The sequence below is a fragment of the Lissotriton vulgaris genome, chromosome 6, assembly GCF_964263255.1.
Source record: "Lissotriton vulgaris chromosome 6, aLisVul1.2, whole genome shotgun sequence".
NCBI classification, from domain to species: domain Eukaryota; kingdom Metazoa; phylum Chordata; class Amphibia; order Caudata; family Salamandridae; genus Lissotriton; species Lissotriton vulgaris.
The window spans coordinates 1,850,145,926-1,850,169,678 of record NC_141694.1 but is presented as its reverse complement, the minus strand read 5'-3'; the positions used below and the strand labels follow the sequence as shown (position 1 = coordinate 1,850,169,678).

At 45.5% G+C, this 23,753-nt stretch overlaps 1 protein-coding gene across 2 annotated transcripts in view; it reads right to left on the bottom strand.

Moving 5' to 3' along the window:
* SNX17 (sorting nexin 17) overlaps window positions 1–23,143 on the bottom strand; it is a 214,892-nt gene extending 191,749 nt beyond the window's left edge. Inside the window, exon 1 of one of the 2 annotated variants that reach the window (XM_086928164.1) lies at window positions 22,930–23,143. In XM_086928164.1, the coding sequence (XP_086784290.1) occupies window positions 22,930–22,989 (60 nt within the window). In that variant the 5' untranslated portion in view covers window positions 22,990–23,143. Of the gene's footprint in view, window positions 1–22,717; window positions 22,739–22,929 lie in introns of those variants that run through there. The other variant, XM_086928165.1, reaches the window with a different exon arrangement.
* Window positions 23,144–23,753: the final 610 nt, after the last annotated feature.

Sequence of the window (23,753 nt, the reverse complement as noted above, 5' to 3'; positions counted from 1 at the left end):
ATCCCTTGCTCACTTAGCCAATGGATTCAAGCTAGCCTGGCTGATATGGGTTGGTACCCACATAAGACCGGAGGACATTGTCAGCGCAGTAATGAGCAGTGTAAGGATTCAAACAATATGCTGCTCTGATATTCTCTGTATTACCAGCAGCACATTCTTTTAATCCTTACACTTCCCATTCCACGCTGCTCTGACAATGTCCTCCGGTCGTATGTGTCATTAGATGCTCTAGGTATCTGAAGCTACCGGGTTCCACCTAATGCACCTAATCACAGGTATAGGTGCCGTTTATCGCACCTGCTAAATGACAAGACCACTGGATTTGTTATTTATCAGCTGCAATAAATATCACCTATTGCAATATTCTGGGAAAATTAATCAGATTTTGGTATTTAAAGCACCACAGTCTGCATGATACGGTAATTAATGTATGGTTTCCAGGTAAAATTTCAGCAGGTTTGATTTGCCAAAATGCAATGAAGGTTGAGGTATTTATCGCATCCAAAAATTATCAGATGCGCAAAAAAAATCACAACTCATAATTGCGACCCACGTAATCAGGTCCTGAGTTTTCAATTAATTGGGACACCACCTCGGTACCCTGTTCAAGCTGTTATTCTGTGAATCTGATGCATCTAGCAATCTGTTGAAAGGTTCCCACCCTTGAACATGTGGTTAGTACAAATGTGATGGCTTGATCTCCCCCCAGCTGAGGAACCTGCACTGGTTACCCGTCATCAGGCGCATTGAATTCAAGGCTCAGACTCTGGCGTTCAGAGCTACTAGGGTACTGGCCCCACATACCTGAGAGATAGACTCCAACATTACCACCCCCAGACCCTGAGATCCAATCATCTGTGTCTCCTGGTCATTCCCCGCTTTCATAAGGCAGGGACAGGCGGCAGAGCCTTCGCGGTCAGGACTGCCAAACTCTGGAATGCCCTGCCACTCTCTATCCGCTTATCGGAGACGGAACCAACATTCCACCGTGCCCTGAAAACATGGCTTTTCAACAACATCTAGTTCCTTCCCGTACCTGTCAATCAGCCAACTGCCTCAGCGCTGGGACACCTCAGTTGGAGGTAGCTATGCGCTCTACAAACTCCTGAATAAATAAATAAAATAGCAAGATTTTATTTATCAGAACGCCACTTCACAAACCTGTCCCACAAGACCTAGGATTACCATCTAAGCACCTAATCAAGTACCTAATCAAGGACCCAGTTTTAACCCTTTCTTTGTGCAGCCTCGGCTGATATCCTGACAGTGTATGTCAAGTGTATCTCAGGTGTTTTCACCGACATTTCCAGTCTGCTTGCCCCACCGTGAGCCAATTCCCCAATTTAGATTGCTATGCTCTTTCTATCTGCAATCTGGGGCCATACATTTTAGACATGCATTCACATATGACCATCTTAAAGGATTTCCATTTTTCTGTCAACCTGGCTGCAATATTGCACTTAAAAGCTAAGAATCCCTCAATAACCACCTTGTGTGGCCCCTAAAAACAACACATGCTAGACTGCCTCTACTTATATGCAAAGTGGGTACCGGTGCCCCCGTGAAGTACCAACATAACCTTAACAAAGGAATGGTCCAACAGAAGCCCACCCAGATACTCTATGTGTTCGTATTCCTGGCGGTCTTCCAGAGAAGTCAAAATATAATCGTCGACCTGAGAGAGATCGAGATATATATAAGATCCAATAATACAGACAGCCTAAACATCACCAGTGTAGTCTGAAACTCAAAAGCAAGTCTTGTTTAGGTTAAACACATACAATACTTATAGGCAGACGAAGGACTGCAGCCCATACATGACCACACCGCTGCTTCAGTCCTCTTGAAGTGATGCAAACCATGTATTTTCCTCACCACATACCTGATCCACCAACTCCAGTTGTCCTAAGAACTCAGGAATTCAATTCACAGAGGACTTATTTCAAGAGACCCCATTCATTCCATTTGATAGATTGGCCGCACACTACGGATTGCACACAGGGTAATTCTTAACCCACAGGCAACTCTTCTCCACACTCCACTCACTCTGGAGCATAATCAACACTGAGCCACAAACACACATTCCTCGGCATTATGAACCTCTGGCAAGGGTAGAAGCTTAAACTTGTGGCTCAGGTGGTGGAATTAATCTTAAACCGATAGGTCGGTCGGCTGAGGGAAAGATGGGAGACAAATGTGGGTAGGACCTCGACGCAGAAAGAGTGAGAGAAGCTGCTATCAAACTCCCATACAATCTCTCAAAACATCAGGTTCCAGTATATTCTTCAGTTCACTTACACCATGCAAACGTGCCCCCAAGTGTTGAGGCAGAATATGCACAGGAGTCCGCTCTGTAAGGATCAAATGTAATGCTTACGGGCCGGTATTAAACATGTTCTGGAACTATCCAACTGCAGGACATTACTGGAGAGAAGTCAGTGACAGACTCGTGCCCATAACGAATCATACTGGCCTCTGCAGTTTGGAGAGCTGTATTTGGAGTGTCTTTAAGTGACCCAGCGCATGCAGTGCAGAGAATAGATTTTGAGGCCTAGCCCTCTTACTAGCCAGAAGAACCAGTCAAGGAAATAGAAAGCACCACCCCTCACCAGGAAAACTGTCTGGTATGGAACAGTTGTGAAGTGGGCTGAAGCAAAGGCTGTAGATTTGAAGACATAAGACTAGCCGCTCCAGGAAAATCTTATCGCCGGCCTGTGGGATGATATGTTCGCCTTTTAAGACTAAATTAAAGCCAACGCTAAACTCTCTTAAATGCGGACATATGGTATACGGTGCAATAAGCAACTGCCTACCCACATTAGCCATGGTATGTTCCACATCAGCATTCTCTGCTCCTCAAACACTCCAGCTCTGAATCAGCAACAATCGCTGAACACCCCTGGAAGTCGTGTATAGTTTGAACAATGCAATGAGGCGAGCCAGTCAAGGTTATATTCTTTATTTTGTTCTCTTCATTATATTTCTGATGATATACAGTCATGCTCTAATAAATAACAGATGCTATGTGATTATTTTTCTCAGCTCAGAGCTGGGTATGATGTTTTGTGTGGATTAAAATAGGAGAATCAAAAACAGACAGCGATTTTTCAATAAGCAATTGCAGTTACGTGCTTGTAAAAGCTATCTTGCAGAATTGAGATAATGAATTGTAACAGCTTTAAAGCCAATAAGGATAATAAAAAACAATTTAAAAAGGGATTCAGAAGATTTTTACTATGCCAGATTTAAAAATGTAGCCCAAAATATTTCTAAGGCAACCTATTTCCACAGCCTGGCCCTCTTAATGGCTTCGGAGTAACCTACTTCAGGAAAGTGGAGCGGGAAACAGAGTAGAAAATGCCATCAGAATCCTTGATTTTAGGTATCAGATCTCCCTGTAGTATTTATGGGTGAATCCCTCACAGGACTACCTTAAAATCTCCCAGAATAACACCGAACGTGCTTCCATAGCGTTGTAATGTTGTTGGGTAAGCATGCAAGGGAACTCTTCCATCTCTTCAAAGGGTCGTCAACGCAGCGAATACATTTAAACAAATATGCCCCACCCACCGGAAGCAATAAACGCTGAGTCGACATATCTCAAGCAGACCCATTTCACTCACCCAGGAGTGAATAGACCTGCAGAGAAATTCCCAGTGTGTCCACACTGATTTTTTCGCAGACACAAATTATGTCCAGTGAGTGTCCTGAAAGTTACCCCGAGAGGCAGAATACTGGGACTCCGGGCACACCTGAACCAGGCACCACTTGGAACAGCGATTGCCCCACCTTGGAGAGATCACAGACAGCGGCACCAAGCCAACAAGCTGGTCAACAGGGTAATCGCGGACAACCAGTAGCACAAAGAGAAAACACATTGATTGCAGCAAGCTCGATTTAAGTTTTGAAGAAGAAAAACAGCAAGATTTGTCAAAAAACTAAAAACATAACTAGTAGAAAAAAAGGAAAAAGGTGACTTCCTGAAACTCTTCCTCAAAGTGATAGTCTCACTGAGCTGCAACTTGTCGGAACTATTTGGCCTCCTTTAGTCAACTCTTCTCAGAGTGAGGTTCCGCACACTGACAAACTTCGGCTTGCAACAAATAGTTAAAAGTACTCTGCATACACAACAACATGCACACCAGACGCGGACAAGCAATCCTGAGGATTAGATGTCCAGGTACTAAAAGGTCTCATTTCTACGTGTTATCTCTGGGTAGCCATGGCCCAGAGAGTCTGGTGGTGAGGGTAGCTAATGAAGAACTGAGGTCACATTAAGAAAAAAAATTGATCTTAAACCGCCTTTGCCTGAGTGGGGCGATTTTATTGACAATCGTATAAAAAGAGCTCTTTAGTTTTGGAAAGGAGAAGATAAACCGAATAGTCGATTTTTATTAAGATAAAGCATAAACAGAAGAAAGCACTGTTAAGAGGTCTAAACATTTTTAGGATCAGGATCATAAGCGATCTTAAGACCGACACATGGTCTGAATTACTAGCCTCCAAAGTGCCAAATAAGCTTCTCGTGACCACTGTGGGACCAAGTCCAGCCACATCAACCGTGCCATCAACCTCTGAGCCCGAGAGGACAACAAACATTGCAAACAGTTAATGTGTCAGGTATTACAAAACCCAAACCGTGCCAATCTGAGGAATGATCCTCTAAACTTTGGGGTAGTTTACAGCACATTAACTACATAAACTCTGTGCCATGTGGGGATAGAAGTGTAACATAACAGCACGGGAAACGGATTAGCAGGCTAGTCGAAGGATTTTACAATCTAGACTGAAGCTTCTAATAAGCTTCTGATGTGACAAAAGAACCCACAACTGTAACCAGGTTTTATTAAAGGTAAGCTTGGTTCGCCTCTTGTAGCTCGGTCCTCAGACAAAATACATGAGGTTAAGTGTAAGATACCAATCAAAGCAGCTAAAGAAATAACTCATTTCAAAGCCTAAATCATGTTTATTTAGAAAGAGAACAGTAAAAAAAAAAAAATTACAAACATGAGGATATGAAAATTTCAAGATGAGAGGAAAATAAAATTCCCCATGAAAATAAAGGAAGGCAAAATCGTATGCCGTTAGTCAATGGGCAAGTTTGAAAACCTCAGAAAGTGAGAGACCCTCATAATGAAAGTCTTAGAAGGACGATAAGGTCAAAAATAGACTCAGCTTGACTATGGAGCTAGGGTCAGTGGGAATTTTACCTCCCGATTTAGAAATCTGCCCTAGCCCGTTTAAACAGCATGGGGTGTCCACTGAAGTGGCTAGATGTGCAGGAGGTCAAACAGCTCCTGCCGCAGCTCCATGCCATATGCTCCAATACAAGACGGGCCCCCTCTCACGGTGATATATCTAGAGCTCATGATCAACCAAAAAACTGCGTCCACGCAGGTAGAATTTAATCTAAAGACTTCAAGAAGCAGTGGCAGCTGTGGCAAAAATTATTTACACAGTGCTCAAAGCAGGTTCAGCAGAAGCAGATACATGGTTTCCAGGAGGCGTTTCAAGTTGAGGGTCAATTGGGGAAAGAAGGATTTACCAAAAACCCAAGTTCCTCGGGTAGTTTCAAGTCTGATCCCATTGACTCCAATTCATGTGGACAACTGGACTGAGACCTTTCATCTAGCTCAGGCCCAAAAGGTTTTCAGTGCAGTTCATCAGTCGAATGCAAATTATCAACCAGTTAGCGGTCTCTGTAGGTAGAGGATCTACACAGCTTCGAGAACCACAGGCATCCTGGAGGCAAGTTCCCATTAGACAACACATGCTGCCTCCCATGATGTTTAGATGCGAATACTCTTTTGCGTCTGTTCGGGGAATAGTCTCTTGCAGTTCTGAGAACAAGTCCATAAAAGAGAGATTCAGGCTAGGGGCTGGACCGACTCCTACAGTTTTCCTCAAGCAGGCAAAGCAAGTATTACTCATTAGCAACAGCAGAAAGACTATCTTCTTTTGCTGCTTGTTTTTGGCCCCTGTGGACTATACATTGACGCTGAAATGGTGACGCTAGTTTGGCAATGGTGCATACAACTAGACTGAACACAACTGCCCCGACTCCTATTCTCAACAATAGGATTTATTTACATCTCTGGGCTACATGCCTAATGAAATACCAAATCTCCCATAGTCCTAAACAGTTAAAAGCCTTGAAAGCATAGTTTTCCTAGTAAAGGCAGAGCTCTCTCCAAATAAAAAGCATTCCCTTTTACAACCAAACAACCACTTTCCACAACAAATGAATTACAGCTCCTTCAGGCAACACCACAAACCGGGCATCCCACAGAGAAGTGAATGGAAGAGAAGAATAAACAAGCATTTACAATGCAATGGTCTCGGCATTATTAAAGGTAGAGCTATTGGCATTGCTCATGACATTTTTTTTGGGGTGTTTTAAAAAAAAATCATAAATAAATGGCATTGTCATTTACATTGCCGATAGCGTAATCGTTAAATAAATGGCCTTGTCATTTACAATGCCAATAGCTTAATCGCTCGCAAATGCATGACCTATTGCATTTTACACCCACACAGAGCCACACACACAAAGCCACCCACACACACATAGTCACCCACTGAATCTGCACTCTGAATCTGCACTCTGAATCTGCACTCTGAATCGGCACTCTGAATCGGCACTCTGAATCGGCACTCTGAATCGGCACTCTGAATCGGCACTCTGAATCTGCATTCTGCACTCTGAATCTGCATTCTGCACTTTGCATTCTGCACTCTGAACCTGCACTCTGAACCTGCACTCTGAACCTGCACTCTGAACCTGCACTCTGAACCTGCACTCTGAACCTGCACTCTGAACCTGCACTCTGAACCTGCACTCTGAACCTGCACACTGCACTCTGCACACTGCACTCTGCACACTGCACTCTGCACACTGCACTCTGCACACTGCACTCTGCACACTGCACTCTGCACACTGCACTCTGCACACTGCACTCTGCACACTGCACACTGCACACTGCACACTGCACACTGCACACTGCACACTGCACACTGCACTCTGCACACTGCACTCTGCACACTGCACACTGCACTCTGCACACTGCACTCTGCACCTGCACTCTGCACCTGCACTCTGCATCTGCACTCTGAATCTGCACTCTGAATCTGCACTCTGAATCTGCACTCTGAATCTGCACTCTGAATCTGCACTCTGAATCTGCACTCTGAATCTGCACTCTGAATCTGCACTCTGAATCTGCACTCTGAATCTGCACTCTGAATCTGCACTCTGAATCTGCACTCTGAATCTGCATTCTGCACTCTGAATCTGCACTCTGCACTCTGAATCTGCACTCTGCACTCTGAATCTGCACTCTGAATCTGCACTCTGCACCTGCACTCTGCACCTGCACTCTGCACCTGCACTCTGCACCTGCACTCTGCACCTGCACTCTGCACCTGCACTCTGCACCTGCACTCTGCACCTGCACTCTGCACCTGCACTCTGCACCTGCACTCTGCACCTGCACTCTGCACCTGCACTCTGCACCTGCACTCTGCACCTGCACTCTGCACCTGCACTCTGCACCTGCACCTGCACTCTGCACCTGCACTCTGCACCTGCACTCTGCACCTGCACTCTGCACCTGCACTCTGAATCTGCACTCTAAATCTGCACTCTAAATCTGCACTCTGAATCTGCATTCTGAATCTGCATTCTGAATCTGCATTCTGCACTCTGCACTCTGCAAGAAGCTGAAGACCTGGCTTTTCGAGTAGTCCCACAAGGCTCCAGGTGTGTCTAGACTCGCAGCTGCTCAGCGCCAGGATATCGTACCAGGTGATACTGCACTCTACGAATCTGCATAACACAACTTAACATAACAATCATGGGCTTGTCAACAGCGGAGTAGCAAGGGTGCCATAGGGCCCACTGGAACCATGGAAAATGAGCCCTCTGATCCCGTGCCGAGAAGTAAAAGCATCCATAATTGTGAAGCGGTGTGACCCTCACAGCGCTGGACCCTGGTGCCACTGCACTTGCTGCACTATGGATCGCTACACCTCTGCTTGTCAAAATGTGTTTGAATGCCTAATGAACTTTAAAAACAAATAAACTGCTTGGGGCGGGGGGGGGGGGGTTGCAGATGCTCCTACCAGTTGTCCCTTTTAGTTATTAAATAAATGTGGCAATAAGTCTCACTTTTGATATACAATTTCAAAATAGTCCTCTCAGAATGTTGCCTTTTAAATCGCCATCTCAATTTTGGGTCTAGGCTCTAGAGCTGGAAGTGGGAAACTGAGTCCTGAAAAGCCTAGATTTCATCTGGTTATAGTATACCTGTTGGAGTGTCACCAGTAGGTCCACTGAGCCGCACTCCATGCATTCTGTGGCCACAAGATAGCCCAGCGGGTTTAGCTGCTACTGCAGAGACTGTTGTACAACTAACACACAGTAAGAAGGGATGCAGCACAGTCCCTTTGAGAAGGCATAGTCTCTTTCACCCATCCCATCCAGAGTGATAGTTTTGTGGACGCGTATGTCTGGAGACCACTGGACCTGAAGGCGGGGGTGTCCAATGCGGGCCCAGGAGGGTTGATTGAAACTGTTCTTGGAAGCCTACCTACAATTGTACCCACTACCTCTGACTATGTAAATTAGTTCACTTGAATTTCCCTGTATGTAGTTCTCTTTATATGTATAGCCTGAAAATCTGTCATAGATATGGCCCTCTGGTTCCCTATTTGGACACCCCTGCTGCAAGGGTATAAGCAGAGAGAACAAGGTGGCCGGCAGACCTCTTCGCTGCCACTTACAGCTTTGAGCATTGACTACTGTGTACTTAAGGATGTGAACCGCATAGCAAAGAGATGCCTCATGACGTAAAGCTACTTTATTTATTTGAGATTTTTATATAGCGCTAGCTCGACCCGAAGGCATCAGAGCGCCTTACAACAGAAAATGTTCACATCAAAGATAACAAGTCTGTTCAGAGCATTGCTGTTTATGAACATGTAGAATTTGAAAAGAGGTGGGCAGGGAGGGGTATTAAAGAGCAGAACCTATTGTGTTTTAAATTTTACAAAGTCGTTTTTTTTTAAAATACCTAAAGAATTTAAGATTGGTCAATCTGGGATGGAACTCCTGCCCAAGCCTCTTTTACCTTGGAAACATTTTTTTAATGTTGTTCAGTGATTTTACCTTGCATTTGTTGTTTGGTGACAAGACATTGGTTTTAATTTGTAGATGAATTCGCACAATATAACTCAAATCCAATGTTCATCACTGCATGTGGTGCAACGTCATCCAGTGGGAGCCATTTGTTAACTGGGCAACTGGAACTCCTCTCTGAGAAATACAAGGCCCAAGAGAGGGAAAGAACCTGAGGGTCAACTGAGGGTTAAAAGAACGCGATCTTGGGAGACATGACTCCAACATGGCGTCACTGCCGATGCATTGTTCACTGAGCCGCACTCCATGCATTCTGTGGCACAAGATAGCCCAGCGGGTTTAGCTGCTACTGCAGAGACTGTTGTACAACTAACACACAGTAAGAAGGGAGGCAGCACAGTCCCTTTGAGAAGGCATAGTCTCTTTCACCCATCCCATCCAGAGTGATAGTTTTGTGGACGCGTATGTCTGGAGACCACTGGACCTGAAGGCGGGGGTGTCCAATGCGGGCCCAGGAGGGTTGATTGAAACTGTTCTTGGAAGCCTACCTACAATTGTACCCACTACCTCTGACTATGTAAATTAGTTCACTTGAATTTCCCTGTATGTAGTTCTCTTTATATGTATAGCCTGAAAATCTGTCATAGATATGGCCCTCTGGTTCCCTATTTGGACACCCCTGCTGCAAGGGTATAAGCAGAGAGAACAAGGTGGCCGGCAGACCTCTTCGCTGCCACTTACAGCTTTGAGCATTGACTACTGTGTACTTAAGGATGTGAACCGCGTAGCAACAAGCCACAAACAGACGTAGATAGGCGGGCACGTGCTGGGGGGGGGGGGGGGGGGCAGTAACCATTTACACCGGTGACGTCACGAGGAGACTCTCCCCCTGGAAACATAAAGTAACGCAGGAGTGTCACGCAAAAACATCTTTAAAAAGATGTGCCTCGGATGAGCTTTCTGTGCAAATAAATATGCTTCTGTTGGGGGGAGGTGCGTCTTCCAGGGAAGGAACTCCCTGGACTTTTATGTACGTCGACACTCTCAGAGATGGAGTTTGCAAAGAGAGCGCCCTGGGCGAAAGCAAATCTGGCCCCTGCCCACCTGCCGCTTTCAATTGAGGGTGTGTTGGAAAATGGGATGGGGGGGTTGGGGGGGTGAGCGGGAGAACTTGTCTCACTCACATCCCCCCTCCCGTCTTGTCGTGGACAAGAGTGAGAAGGTAGGAGAAAGAAAACACACAAAATGTAAAGCTGTGCACGGAGCCCAGACCTTAGCAACGGCGCTGGCAAAGACAGTTACGTCACGAGAGTATTATGGGCTGCCTGTGCCACTGACCGGTGTAGGGAACGGGGCGGATATGGAGCTCTTGGCTGTTGGGGAGCGAGTGTTTGCTGCGGAGGCACTGCTCGAGCGTCGGGTGTGGAAGTGTCAGACGTGTGCATTTATGAGCGATGGTGGTTGCACACACATGCGACAACTTCTCAGTACATGGAAAACCAAACCTGTCTGGACACATATTAAAGACGGTTACAAAAAATGTGAGAAAGATACGTCCCGCCGACCCGGCAGCCATAAAGGTGGACGTAAACTGAACCCAGTTCCTTCAAACCAGTTCATCGTACACAGTTCTCCAAACTGGCCGCCTCACATCGGGTCAATCAGATGATGGCGCGGGGGGGGGGGAGGGGGGGGGGGGGCGTGCGAAGAGGTACATTCGTGTCTGCGCCTTAGATACATGGATGCTGCACGCATGGTGCAGGAGGTGTGAACGGACGGTCTGCTGAAGGCTTCTTCTCTGCTCCATCGACAAGCGGGGGGGGGAGGGAGGGGTGGGGGCCGAGAGCTGCAGTAGAGGGAGGGGGGGGGGGTTAGGGGCAAGAGCGCGACGGAGGAGGGCAGAGGGAGGGGGGAGGCGAGCGGAGCCGAGGTTCATCGTACACAGTTCTCCAAACTGGCCGCCTCACATCGGGTCAATCAGATGATGGCGAGGGGGGGGCGTGCGAAGAGGTACATTCGTGTCTGTGCCTGGCTGCCACCTCCGCCGTAGATACATGGATGCTGCACGCATGGTGCAGGAGGTGTGAACGGACTGTCTGCTGAAGGCTTCTTCTCTGCTCCATCGACAAGCCGAGGGAGGGGTGGGGGCCGAGAGCTGCAGCAGAGAGGGGGGGGGGGGGGGAGAGGCGAGAGCGCGACGGAGGAGGGCAGAGGGAGGGGGGAGGCGAGCGGAGCCGAGCAGCTCCTAAAAGCAGCAGGGAAGGGAGGCGAGCAGCTCCAAAAACACGACCACGTTTCTCCGAGGCAAGGAGACAATGCCTCGGGGAAACGCACGCCATTTTCGGATTCGGGGGCGTGTTTTTTGCGCCCTGAGTGACAGACGTCACAGGGCTAAAGAATGCAAAAAATCACGCCCCCAAATCCGAAAAAGACGGGGCTTGTTTGAAGTGATGCATCTCTCCTCCAATGGCTGGCCTCCTTTTAGGAAGCCAGCCAATGGTGAGAGACGGGGCAGGGAGGCGGGTTCTGAGGCCCCACTAGAGGTCATTAATTCTCTGACCGGAAGCTGCTTCGCAGCTTCGTCCCGAGACCTAAAAAAGCGCACATACATTCCTATCAGGACATGGTAACAGCTATCAAATTCAACAGGCCAAGGGAAGCCAAGTCCAGGCCACACTACTACACACCACTCCCCATACGAATCCTTCGAAATTTGGAGCAGAGACAAATGGTCCCTCTGTTAACCAATTTCCCCCTTGCCCCAAAAATGAAATTAGATCAATAATTCACAAAGGCTGGAAAATAAACAAAACATTACATATCACAAAATAAGTGATGAACAAGTTACTTATCTTCTGTAACGCCTTATCTGGTAGAGACTATCTAGCTTTAGACTTACCTTAGAATTATCCCCAGGCTTCAGACTATTTCTGGAAACTTTTCATGAGCAGCACCCCTGCACGCCTGTAGGTGGAATCCTACGGCTCCATGTGGCATCGTCCACGCCAGAAGGGACGTGCGCGGTGCATATACCGGCGCCACCCCAGCACGCGGACATCAGTTTCTTTTTGCGACGGTCCTTGTCAAGAGCGCAGAGCCACAAAGAACACTGACCACTGATGTGTAAAACTAGGGCTCTAAAATTAGAAAAATCCTGTTCCTACAAATAGGTCTGCAGATTGGGGAGGATGGGTGGCTTGGTAAGGAATATGCAGCTAGACAGAGTCTCTACCAGAAAAGGCGTGGCTCAAAGGGAGCATACATCAGAAATGCAAGCATGAGATTGAAGTCCCACTGAGCCATGATAAAGGGTGAAGGTGGAAACATATGTTGAAGACCTTTCAGAAACCCATTTACCAAAATGGATTTAAACAGGAATGGCTGATCTGGCAACTGCAAAAAGGCTGAGATGGCAGAAAAATAGCCTTTTAAGGTGCCCAAAGCAGAGTCCTGCTGGGCAAGAGAAAGAATAAACAGAAGTACTAAGAAAGAGGAGCAGAAAGGGGGTGAACTTGCTTTCCTGGGTAGCTCACTCCAAAACTGCGCAGACTGGCCTGGAAAGAAAAGAACTGACGTCCGCATGATAGGGTGGCGCCTATGCCGGCACTGAACAGATCACTTCTGGCGTGTACGATGCCACGTGGAGCCGAGCGACGCCACCTACCGGCACGCATGGGTACTGCCCAGGAAAAAATTCCAGATTCAGTATGACACCTGGGGATAATCCTAAAGTAAGGAATCTATGGCTAAATTTCCCCCGAATCGGATCAGTTTGGTTCTAATTGAATACACATTTCCATACTTGGGAGTTACAATCGAGGTAGCAGGGGCATGGGGCCCTGAGGTGAAAAATAGAACTCTAGCCTTCAAACGTTAGATTGCGGCTGTAAAGCATTTTGCAAGTAAACTGGGCAAAAAAACAACCCGAAATCATGCTCAACATATACGTGGCAAAATGCAGAAGTATTGCTCTGTATGGAGCAGGGATATGGGGGTACCAGGATGTAACATCGCTCCAAATTGTAGAAAATAATTTTTTAAGATCCCTTCTGTCCCTCCCGAAGAGCATATCAGTTTATAATTGTCATGTGGAACTAGGAATGGAACATTTGACAGACCTGATTAAAACCCAGCCAATTCTGCTCTGGCGGAGAGTATGGGCGACGCCAGAATTGGGCCTAAATCGAGAAATAATCAACAATGTTATGGCCCTTGACAACGCAAAACGTATCAAATGGCTTGAGTATGTGAGGAGAGTTTTAACGGATATTGACAGGCCAGAATGGTACAACAACCCCGAATTAATTGGGGAAATCCCGAAGAAAGTCCTGACAAAATTGTGTATAGAGCACTTTAACATACTAAGGTTTGGAAGTGAAGTCAGCAAAAAATCTGTGCTCGATCACCAGTTGTTGTTGACTACTCACAAGATACAACCATATCTAAACATTGTGACTTTGGGGTTTGAACGTTTTGTCCTGACTAGATTCAGGTTCAATATTTTTCACCATTTGGTCTCATACCCAGCTAAAAATGATTGGAACAGAACTCTGGCTGCCTGCCCATGTGACAATGTATCACCCCAGACCACCTTCCACCTAGTTCTGCTATGCAAACTGTATAATAAAGAACGCTCTAGATGGTTAAAACAATACCTGAGAGGTGGGGCCTGGCAGCAGTGTAGGCCAGCGTATCTGAATTTGCAACAATTAGGAAACCCCCTATGCATAATGACTATGACGATGTTTTTAAAAAGTGTTTTAAAACGACGGAACTCACTATCAACTATTAATTATTCGATTGAATCACACCAATTGATTTAATACTTTTTTAATCCATATATTATGTATGCTTGTAAAGATATATTTTTTGTATGAACTGCTTTTATGATTTTTAATATGTGAAAATCGAATAAAGCTTCGAAATTGAAATTGAAAAATACACATTTCAAATGCCAAGTCAGCATCAAGGGCAATTCAGTCCCATTCCTGGGGACTCTTAAACAGGTGAGCTGCTGGGCAGAGAATACTCCTAGGCAAAGGGGTTTGGGGGTCCAGCCCCCTGTTTACTATCAAGACCAGGGATTGTAGGGAAGCTCTGGAGTCTGCTTCCGGGCGGAAAGACTTGTCCACCCACTATCACTTTGGAAGGATACCTTAAGCAAGGTGTGGTTTATGGTGATGCAATTCACTGCAGTGAAGGCTGCACAGGGGGACCTATGCATGTAATGTAAATTGTAATGTAGATACTTATATAGCGCACTACTCACCCGCAAGGGTCTCAAGGCGCTTGTACAAATACCGCTGTGGAACCCATCCTGGCTTTCCCTGTGAGGCGTCCACTCCTGGGCACCCCCGAGGTGGAGGCCAGGCATCCTTAGCGTTGTGGGGGCCGTTGTGGAGATTAAGCAAGCTATTGCCCAGAGTTGCAGAGTGGGACTCCATGATTGGAATAGGCACAGAGGCGAGAATTATCAGGTCCGTGGAATTTTTGAGCCCAAGACCCGCGAGGCGGGGAATTGAACCCTGGTCCCGGGCTAGAACTCTGCATCAGGGTCTGCCGCTCTAATCATTGAGCCACACTTCTCCACAGTGCATGTGGATGGGAGCAGCGCCTGCAAGTCCTTGAAGGCAGGGAGAGCTCTGAGGAGCTCAAACAGAAGCTGAAGATCATGTAAGAGGACTGTGCCTTTTATACCAACGAATGAACAGTAATTAGAAGGCAGGAAACATCAATAACAACGAGGCGGGCATCACATCACCTCTCTGAAATGGCGCCTCTTCAGCTGCCAATCTATACTCTTCTTTGCAGCACTACACAGGTCAAAGGTAGTTTAATATCTTAATCTCACAAGTCACATACCAACAACCTTTATGAATCTCAATTTCTTCAGAGTGCCTTTAAAGCATCAAGAGAAAAAGACGACTAACTGCAGCAGAGAATTATATATGTGACCATGAAGGAGACAGGTTAGAAACTCTGAATGGCTGCACTGCAAATATGTTACCAGTGCTCCATTGGTGTGTCAGACCTGCACCCATGGGGGAAAAAAACAATCACACTTGAAGAAAAATCTAAAAGCCTGTGCCCGCTGTCTAATACACCAAAGGGTATTGCTCGTAAACAGCAAGGCTGAGCACTTATAGACCAATAACCAAGAAAAAAGCCAATGCTACTGCTTAACCTTAGCTAGCCTTACAATTACAGGACAGTCACTTGTCTTTTCTTCTTCTATCTTCTTTCTCTGACCTTAACAGTTACCCAGATTCACCGCTGATGATACGATTAATGGTCGTCACTTGATTAGAACCCATCCAGAGGTAAGTGAAGGCAGAGTACAAGCCTGGTGGGCTATGTTAAAGGCTAGCTAAGGTTAAGTTTTTGATTAGTGTCTTTTTCAGTGAGGTTGGTCCTGATGAGAACCCTTAACTCAATGGGGTTTGAAACGCGTAGACCATTGGAGTAACCAAACAGCGTGCTTTGAGCTACTTGTATGTTTATCAAATAGGATTGTTTCCAACTTAATTTAGGTTATTAAATATTAACGTTTCTGTAAAAAATGCACAGTCAAGTATTTCTAGCAAATGTAAATTGGAAAAAGCATTTCTGTTTGGTTCACATTGTAGGAGTGTATTGAGGATATATGCTTTGAGTATGGAATGTATGAGTGGTAAGAATGGTGTGAATTATTTAAGATGAGTACAGTTCTTCAGTTTTGTGTAAAGTATTGTGTGGGTATAGTGTCTAATGTATATAATTTTTTGTATTTTGGGAGAAATTCATTTGAAAAAATTAATAGAAATTAAAAAAAGAAATAAAAGCTACAAATGAGCTTAAAGATGAAGTGGTGGTGGTCTCGCACATCTTTTCCCAAATTGATGTAAAATAAGCAGCAGCATTGGCATTTTTCTTGGTTATTGGTCCGAGTCTAAATACAGTCACTGCGAGAGTTTATATTCCATTGAAATACAGGCAGAAGAAAAATACATATTCAGATTCTGCTTGAACCTCAAATGGAAGAATATAAAATTGTGATATTTCTGGTATGAGATGCTCATACAGTTTTGATTTTGAGATTTTTTTTATTATAACAAATGCATACATCCAAGTACTGGAATGGAGATTTAAAAAAAGGATCTGGAATAGCTTCACAAACGGGTCTTTTGTAATCGTCTTACTCCTTCACATGTTTCCGTGAGGGATTTTTCATTTCCGAAAATAAAACCAATAGGGAGCAAGAATTGCTTTTAGAGTTTTCTTTGACCCGATCCTTTCTTACATTGGCTTGAGAAAACAAGTCTTCTTTAATATTCAATAGTGGTCATCGGCATCAGAAGGCGGAAAGCCTATGTAGGCCCCAAGGAGTTTCAGACATGCAGGATGAGTGCAGTCTCTACAGCATGCACATTTGGACTGAGAGCTGCGCTCATTTTTTCCAGCAGCTGGGGTTGTACAGCTGGAAAAGGTTATTATTCTTTTTTAAATATGGGAGAACACGGACTAGCATTTCTGAAGTAGACAGGTTGGTTCATCAATACGCAACATGTCGCTTCCCGTGCTTTATTGGCTAGGCAGATTTTATTTGGAAAATTTGTACACATATCCCCGCTATTAACTGCAGCAACAAACAACAAGGTGATGGATGAAATGCTTGAATTAATCTCATCCACTGACTGCTGAGTGATTGGACTGCATTCCAGTCCATCGTTTTTTGCCTATCGTGCCACTTTAGATAGAGACCAGCCTTATGCAAATCAACATGGGTTCCAAACTTTTTAAATTATTTGGACCCACATTTAATCATTACTTAAATTTGAAGACCCCCTACTGAATCATTATTGGAATCGGAGACATATGTTGGAAGCAAAGAATCACAGGCTAATCAACTTTGAGGATTTGAACTGCAAAACAATACACAAAAGTACATTCATAAGCTTTCCTCACGCAAATACACAAATGATAAAATATATCATTTAAATTACAAACACAATCTAAATTTTAAACAGGAAGGTTGAAGCGTCTCTCAATTCAAATTAGTCACCCATCGTTCATATTATATTGTTTTATGCACTTGCACTGCCCCAATGAATCTGAAGATATCAACTTCATTCTTAGCCTCAAATTTCTAATTATTTTACATTTACAGAATGTTTAAACATTGTCAGTGTTGCTTGTTTATTTATATACATTTTTATTAAACTGTTATTAGCTGGTCTAAGCAGTCACAGACCCGCTGAGTAGGCGTTGCGGACCCCCATGGGTCCGTGGACCACTGGGTAGGAACCCCTTGTTTAGACTCTTTGGAAGCATCTTCATTTTACCTTTTCTTCCTGATCTATAAAATGCTACCATGGTGAGAAGGTACTGGCAGAACAGGAAGCAAAGCATACTCTATACACGTTGGAAAAGGCTGGGAATTGCAACCTTAGGCCTCATTAAAGGTAGGCCATGAAATTCCAAGATGTATGGTAACCCCTGTTTCAGGATGGACTGTTCCCATGAGGAGAAGGTAAGCACTGATTTCCATATGGCAGGCCTGTCTAGAGGTGCATGGTGGGTGGAGAATGATGGCCTGGGATGCAAACCGAGCGATCACCGGTAACTGATAGTAATCCAAGCATTCCATGCATCACCTTGTTTGTTGCATTTAACTGCAAGCCTTGAATCCAAAAGGTCTTTGTGGGACTCAACAATTAACTCTGCCAAAACAAAACTGACTATCTTTGGGACAATACTTTAATGCAGTGGTAAAAAGCATGCCATGAAGTTTAGCTGTCTTGGTAGGCATGGGCATAAAATGAGTGCTGTAACAAGACTCTTATATGGCACTTAACCTCAACACTCATGTTCGGGTGCGGCTCAATTTACATATTTACATTAACTATCCTTGAAGTAGAGCTCCATCTAGATTACTGTTAGGTCTGTATACAAATTTAATACACTGCACGCTGGTAGAAGAGTATACGTTCAGGCGGGAAACAGCATTTACAACGCAGACGGAACCATGCGCTCTGTTACTACTCAAACGTTACCAACCTTGACTTTACCACGCATATGACTTTACCACACATATGCGTGGTAAAGGTAGTTAGCGCTCTAGATTCAGAGCAGATGGGGGAGGGGTGAAAAGAACAGGAAGGATTGAGCGGCAGCTTGGTGAGTAGTGCTGGGAAAGTTTTTGGGCGGGGCTGGGCTGTAGGGCAGGGGCCAGGTTTTAGGGCACAGGGTATAATCTTTACCAATCAAGCCTTTTACAACAAAATTTGTAGTAAAGGCACAGGTGGTAAAGACACAGTTGTGACTAAGACAGCGTTATGGCATGCAATGTCATTGCATTGTGGTTCCTTCATAGAACCCGTCCAGACATGAGAAGCGTGTGGATTCCAACCAACTATACACCCTCACCTCATCACGATTTCTAACTCCAAGGACAGACATATGGATAAAACCTACAAAAGTTAACAGCAAAAGCACAAACGGCTGACCAGGGTCAAGCACATCCAATCCCTATCTACAGTCTAATTAGAGATGGTGCAATCGCTTCCCGCACCCGCCGTCCGGAGATGCAGAGAAGGACAAAATGTTCAGGAATATGGAAGGTGCACTCGATGCGAAGTCAATCAATCAGGCCAATTTTGTCAAAAAATATTTATTTTATCAAGTTAATCATAAAACTGGCATACAGCATCGAGTGCACCTTCCATATTACTGAACAAAAGCTTAAAAGTGGTCTATGGCCAAGCGGAAAATTGCAAACTATGCCAATGATTCAACAACTCGGAGCATAGAGCCGTATTTGGAACGGATTACACCACATTCACATCTCCATTGGCTTACTCTTTTCAGACTATGCACTTTAAACCTGCCCCCCTTCTTCGGGGGGGGGGGGTGAAATCAGATTTTACCTCTGTGAGGTTGCGACAACCTCTATTCAAAGCAGTAGTCACTAAACTTTGTTTTGCTCCTTCTATCAAGAGCCAAGACGCCATCTTCTGGTGCCGTTACTACAAAAGGCTATGCTGAGACTGCATAAGACTCATCTTTTTGCAGTCCCCATGATCCCTTGAAATCTGCTTTGCAGTACTATGTTTTATATAAGCAGCTTTTTTATTAGGAGGAGATAAAAGTTATAATTAAGACTGTGTTTAACCGTTTCGCCCTGGCAATATTTGTATCTAATTGTGTCATTTTGATATGTACAATATTGGATGTGGATTTTAACTGATGTATTATTAATGCATTGTGATTTATAGCTTTTTTGGTGGAATACAGTTTATCTTGAGTGACAGAGACATATGGGCAGATTTTTATCTTTGCAGTTCTATATAGTGCGAACTTGACCCAAAGGTATTGGGGCGCTTTACATGAGCACCAGTTAGTTACATTACACAAGAACACATTTTTTAATATATTTTTTTAGGCACAGGGAGTTTAAGTGATTTGCCCAGAATCACAGAATGTTGAGCTGACGCTGAAACACAACCCTGGTTCTCCAGTTCCAAAGTCAGCAGATTTGGCCGTTATACCACATCCTGCCACCCAGACTTTCACTGCAGGTCTGCTGAAATACGGGGAGGGGGGTAAAAGCGGATACAGCAGTCGTTTGCCCCATACACAGTTTTACCACCCTGTCTAGAGTTCTGCCAAACGTCAGACGGTATAATGCATGGATTTGTACTGCATTGAAAAGCTACACAATGTCTCGCCTCCCAATGCAGGTTTCTGCCTCGCCCCGCCTTTGGGTCTCCCCCTGACCCAATGCCGTCTCATTCTAACGCAGGCTTCTCCAGTGAGTAGCTCACCACCTGCCTCTAGCTCTCCTGTGTTCAGCCAGTCATAGGAAATTAAAGGCTTTTGCTGGACTGAATTAAGATATGGAAATCAAAATAGAAACAGGTATTTGAGACACAAATGTGTGTATTTGCATGACTCATCATAACCTAATGTTAAGTAAAAAAAATGTACATGCTGATACATCATGCGGCATAGGAAAGACTTATTACTAATATGATATGTATTATCCAAGCAGGGGCATTCCAAATTGATAACGCCTTTTTACATGACAGCCGATAAACTAAGGTGATCACTGCTGTCAATAATGCATGGGATGGCCACTAATGTAATCGTGCCTGGTGAGGTCACTATTACTACACTACTACTATTTAATAGTAGCTCAGGATTTGGAATCTTTTAGAACACAAAATGCAGTGGTATAAAAAACAATGTGTCAAATGGACAAAAGTAATATAAAACCTCGTTCACAAGCCCCAGTGATGTATTTAAAATGTTACACAGTACCCTGTGAAATATGTTTTTATGTTTTGAAATGGTCCATTTGCTTGATAAAATTCTATTCACGAAAGGTAAACAAAGCCTCATTCTCATTCCGATAAGTGCTGTTTGTTGGCTGCATGCTGCAGAGAAAACCTTTCTTAATGTCTCCCTTCTGAATACAGAATTTGTTTTCAGCAAAGCATTGGTTTCTTTTCTGAAATTATTAACTATATTCCAGTAATTAGCGCTTGTTTTACTACACTAAAAAAAAATTCAAATAGCACACTATTATGCTTACATTTTCAATAAACATTTCCCTGTTTTACAAAATAAACTTGTTTAAACTGTCCTCAAATAAACGTATAACACATACAAACCACTTGGCTGCCTGCCTTGTGGTTTCACCCAGCTTTAGGGCAAGAGCTTTATGTCGTCACACCATAAACACGCTTAATAGATCACACTGATCCTCATTTCAGTGACCACCATGCCCCACTAATGAAAGTGTTACCCGGGACTTCTAAATTAAGCAAGGGACCAAAAAAAGCCAACACATTTCTACAGCTCTACAGCACGCTCAAAATGAGCGAAGTCATCTTTCCGAACTTCCTTCCTGCCATCTGAACACGTTAAATCATTTGGGAAAAAAACCTTCGTGCCCATTTCATACCCCAAGGCATTTGGATGACTTGCTCACTTAGTTCAGGAGACAAAAATAACTTTCTGTGACTAATGCAAGTACCAACAGAGCTTGCACACATTCACTGTTGCAAAACCCAGTAATTGGGGATGTTTTTTTCCTTAGTCAAGAGTGGATGACAGGAAAACAGTTTATGTAGCAATTTTATGGAACATTTGCACAACACACATAAATTAAAAATAAAACGGACGCAAGCAAGGGACTGGGACATGGGTTCATCAAAGAACACTCTGCAGCTTCCCCAACCCACAAGTCCGACATGTTTCACCGGCTGGGGCAACCGCAAAATGCTTCTAAAGAAGGCAACAACACTCCACCTAAAAGTAGCCAGGGGCTCACGAAATATGCACAAATACTAAAAAGAAACTGCGAATTCCTCACTCCAAATTATAGCTAGATATGCTTTCATTAAGGCGACGTCACACAACTCTGTCTTTGGAAATTAAGGTGAATTATCTTCAGCATCGCTGCACTTTAACAGAGCTGGGTCAAAGATGGGTCTCCGTGCAGAGGGTGAACTGGTGGGCGCAGGTGTGGCAACGTGAGGGTGCAAACAATGTGAACATACGGAAAAGGGAGGGGGGCAAAGAGGGTCATGGCAGAGGGTGGCAGTGGTGTAGCGAATAGGGAGGTCGAGTCATGAAAATTGGTAGAAGGGATGGGTGCAAGGTCACAAAGGGAATGACGGCCAGCTGGGTTGAATAACAGGTTGCAGGGTGGTGCAGACACGGCAGAGCAAGGTGAATTGTGGCACAAGTAACTGACGGGCATATAGTGCGAATGAAGGGTGGCACGAGCACTATGGGTTGTAGGCACTGGAGGAGGGTGGTAAAGAGAGACTATAAATGGCACAGACTGGAAGGAGGGTGGTGGCACCGGAGTGTGGGTATCAAAGTGAAATGGGCACGGAAGCTGGAATAGATCACCAGGAGGGTGCTACAGGAATCTGGCCATGTACGGGGAGTGAAGCCGGAGGGGTGGCAGTATAGGCAGGAAGGTGAACAGTACAGAGATGATGGATGCCGAGGGATACAGAAGTAGGGTGAAAAGGAGGGTTGTATAGACAAGGGGTGGGGGTACAAGGAGCAGCACCGCAGAGGGGTTAGACAGACAGGAGGACACGAAGCAATGCGGTTTGTGGGGATCTGCCAGGCAGGAGGGGACAGAAGAAAAGCGATGGGTAGGGAGGTGCAGATCAGAGTCAGGAAGGAGAAAAGTGTGTCAGGCCAAATGGGGGGTAAGGAGCAAAGCGGGGTGGTGGGTATGAAGATCCTACAGGCAGCGGCAGGCAGGAGAGTGTTGTACATGTAACAGCTGTGCGAGGAGATAGTGCAAAGGCCAGGGAGGCATTGACAGCACAGGGGCACCCCCAGCAGGGGGGCTATAGAGATATTGGGGCTACAGTATTTAAAGGGGAGGGGTGGCACATGTATTAGAAGAGGTGCAAATAGGGCCCCTTGCAAATAAATGCAACCGGGTAAAGAGATGCATTGGGTGGGTACCGGGGGTTGGAGGCGTGTGGAAGGGAAGGGGTGCAGACAGCGGGGCAGAGGGGGAGACTGGCCCTGCAGAGGGGTGGGGGTACAGACAGGAGGATGCTCACGTACCGGCATGATGGGGGGCGGGATAAGAAGAGGGGTGACAGGAACGAGAGATGCAGGATAATCAAAAGGAGCACCGCCAGCTGGACACAGGAGGAGAGGGTGACAACACCCGCGGACAGACAGCGGGACAGCCAGAGATAGGTGGGGTGAGAAGTGCACAAAGTAAAGCAGAGGGGGATGAGGCGCGGGGCGCCCTCAGGGACCCAATCACTCACCACGTAGGAGGACCCGCCCTCCCCGCTGCGGGTCTCGGTCTCTGGGATGGAGAAGTGCATGTCCCCCGTCTCGCGCGCCCCGCTCCCTCTCTCCAGGCACGGCACGCGCACCCTCTCCAGGCACGGCACGCGCCGTCTCGCGCCTGCCCCTCCCACACACCTTCCCCTCTCCTGGCTGGAACGCGCCGGGCACCCCTGGTGCAAACAACTTCTCGCCACTAACTTCCGGTCGCCATCTTGGATCGGGAAAGGAGGCATTCAGGCAGAGGTGGCGCGATCCCAGTGGAGGCAGTTTATGAACGTTAACTGCACAAGAGATAGTGTTAGCAGCGAATAATCGGTTCGTGAACATACCGATGTGTAATCTTGCAGGTACATTGTGCCTATCGGATACACGTTTGTAGTGTTGTATCCTAACATTGTGAGGTTAAATGTGCGTTGCATGCTAGCCATTGTCGAATCAGGCAAAATCGCAAGGCCTTATGTTTTATCACCGCTTTTACGTTCTGCACGTACGGCCTGACTTTAACATGGCGTCGACGGAATTTGTCCCACCTGCTTCATAAACTTAAAGTTATACAAGCATTAGAAATGCAATAGGTCTCGCAGCATTAGAGTTAGTGCTTTTAGAATTGTTTATGGGTTTTTTTGTAAATCTTTAGCATGAGGTTGAGGGTGAGTGAGGGTGAGTGAGGGTGAGGGGTTGAGGGTGAGTGAGGGTGAGGCTGAGGGGTTGAGGGTGAGTGAGGGTGAGTGAGGGGTTGAGGGTGAGTGAGGGTGAGTGAGGGGTTGAGGGTGAGTGAGGGTGAGGGGTTGAGGGTGGG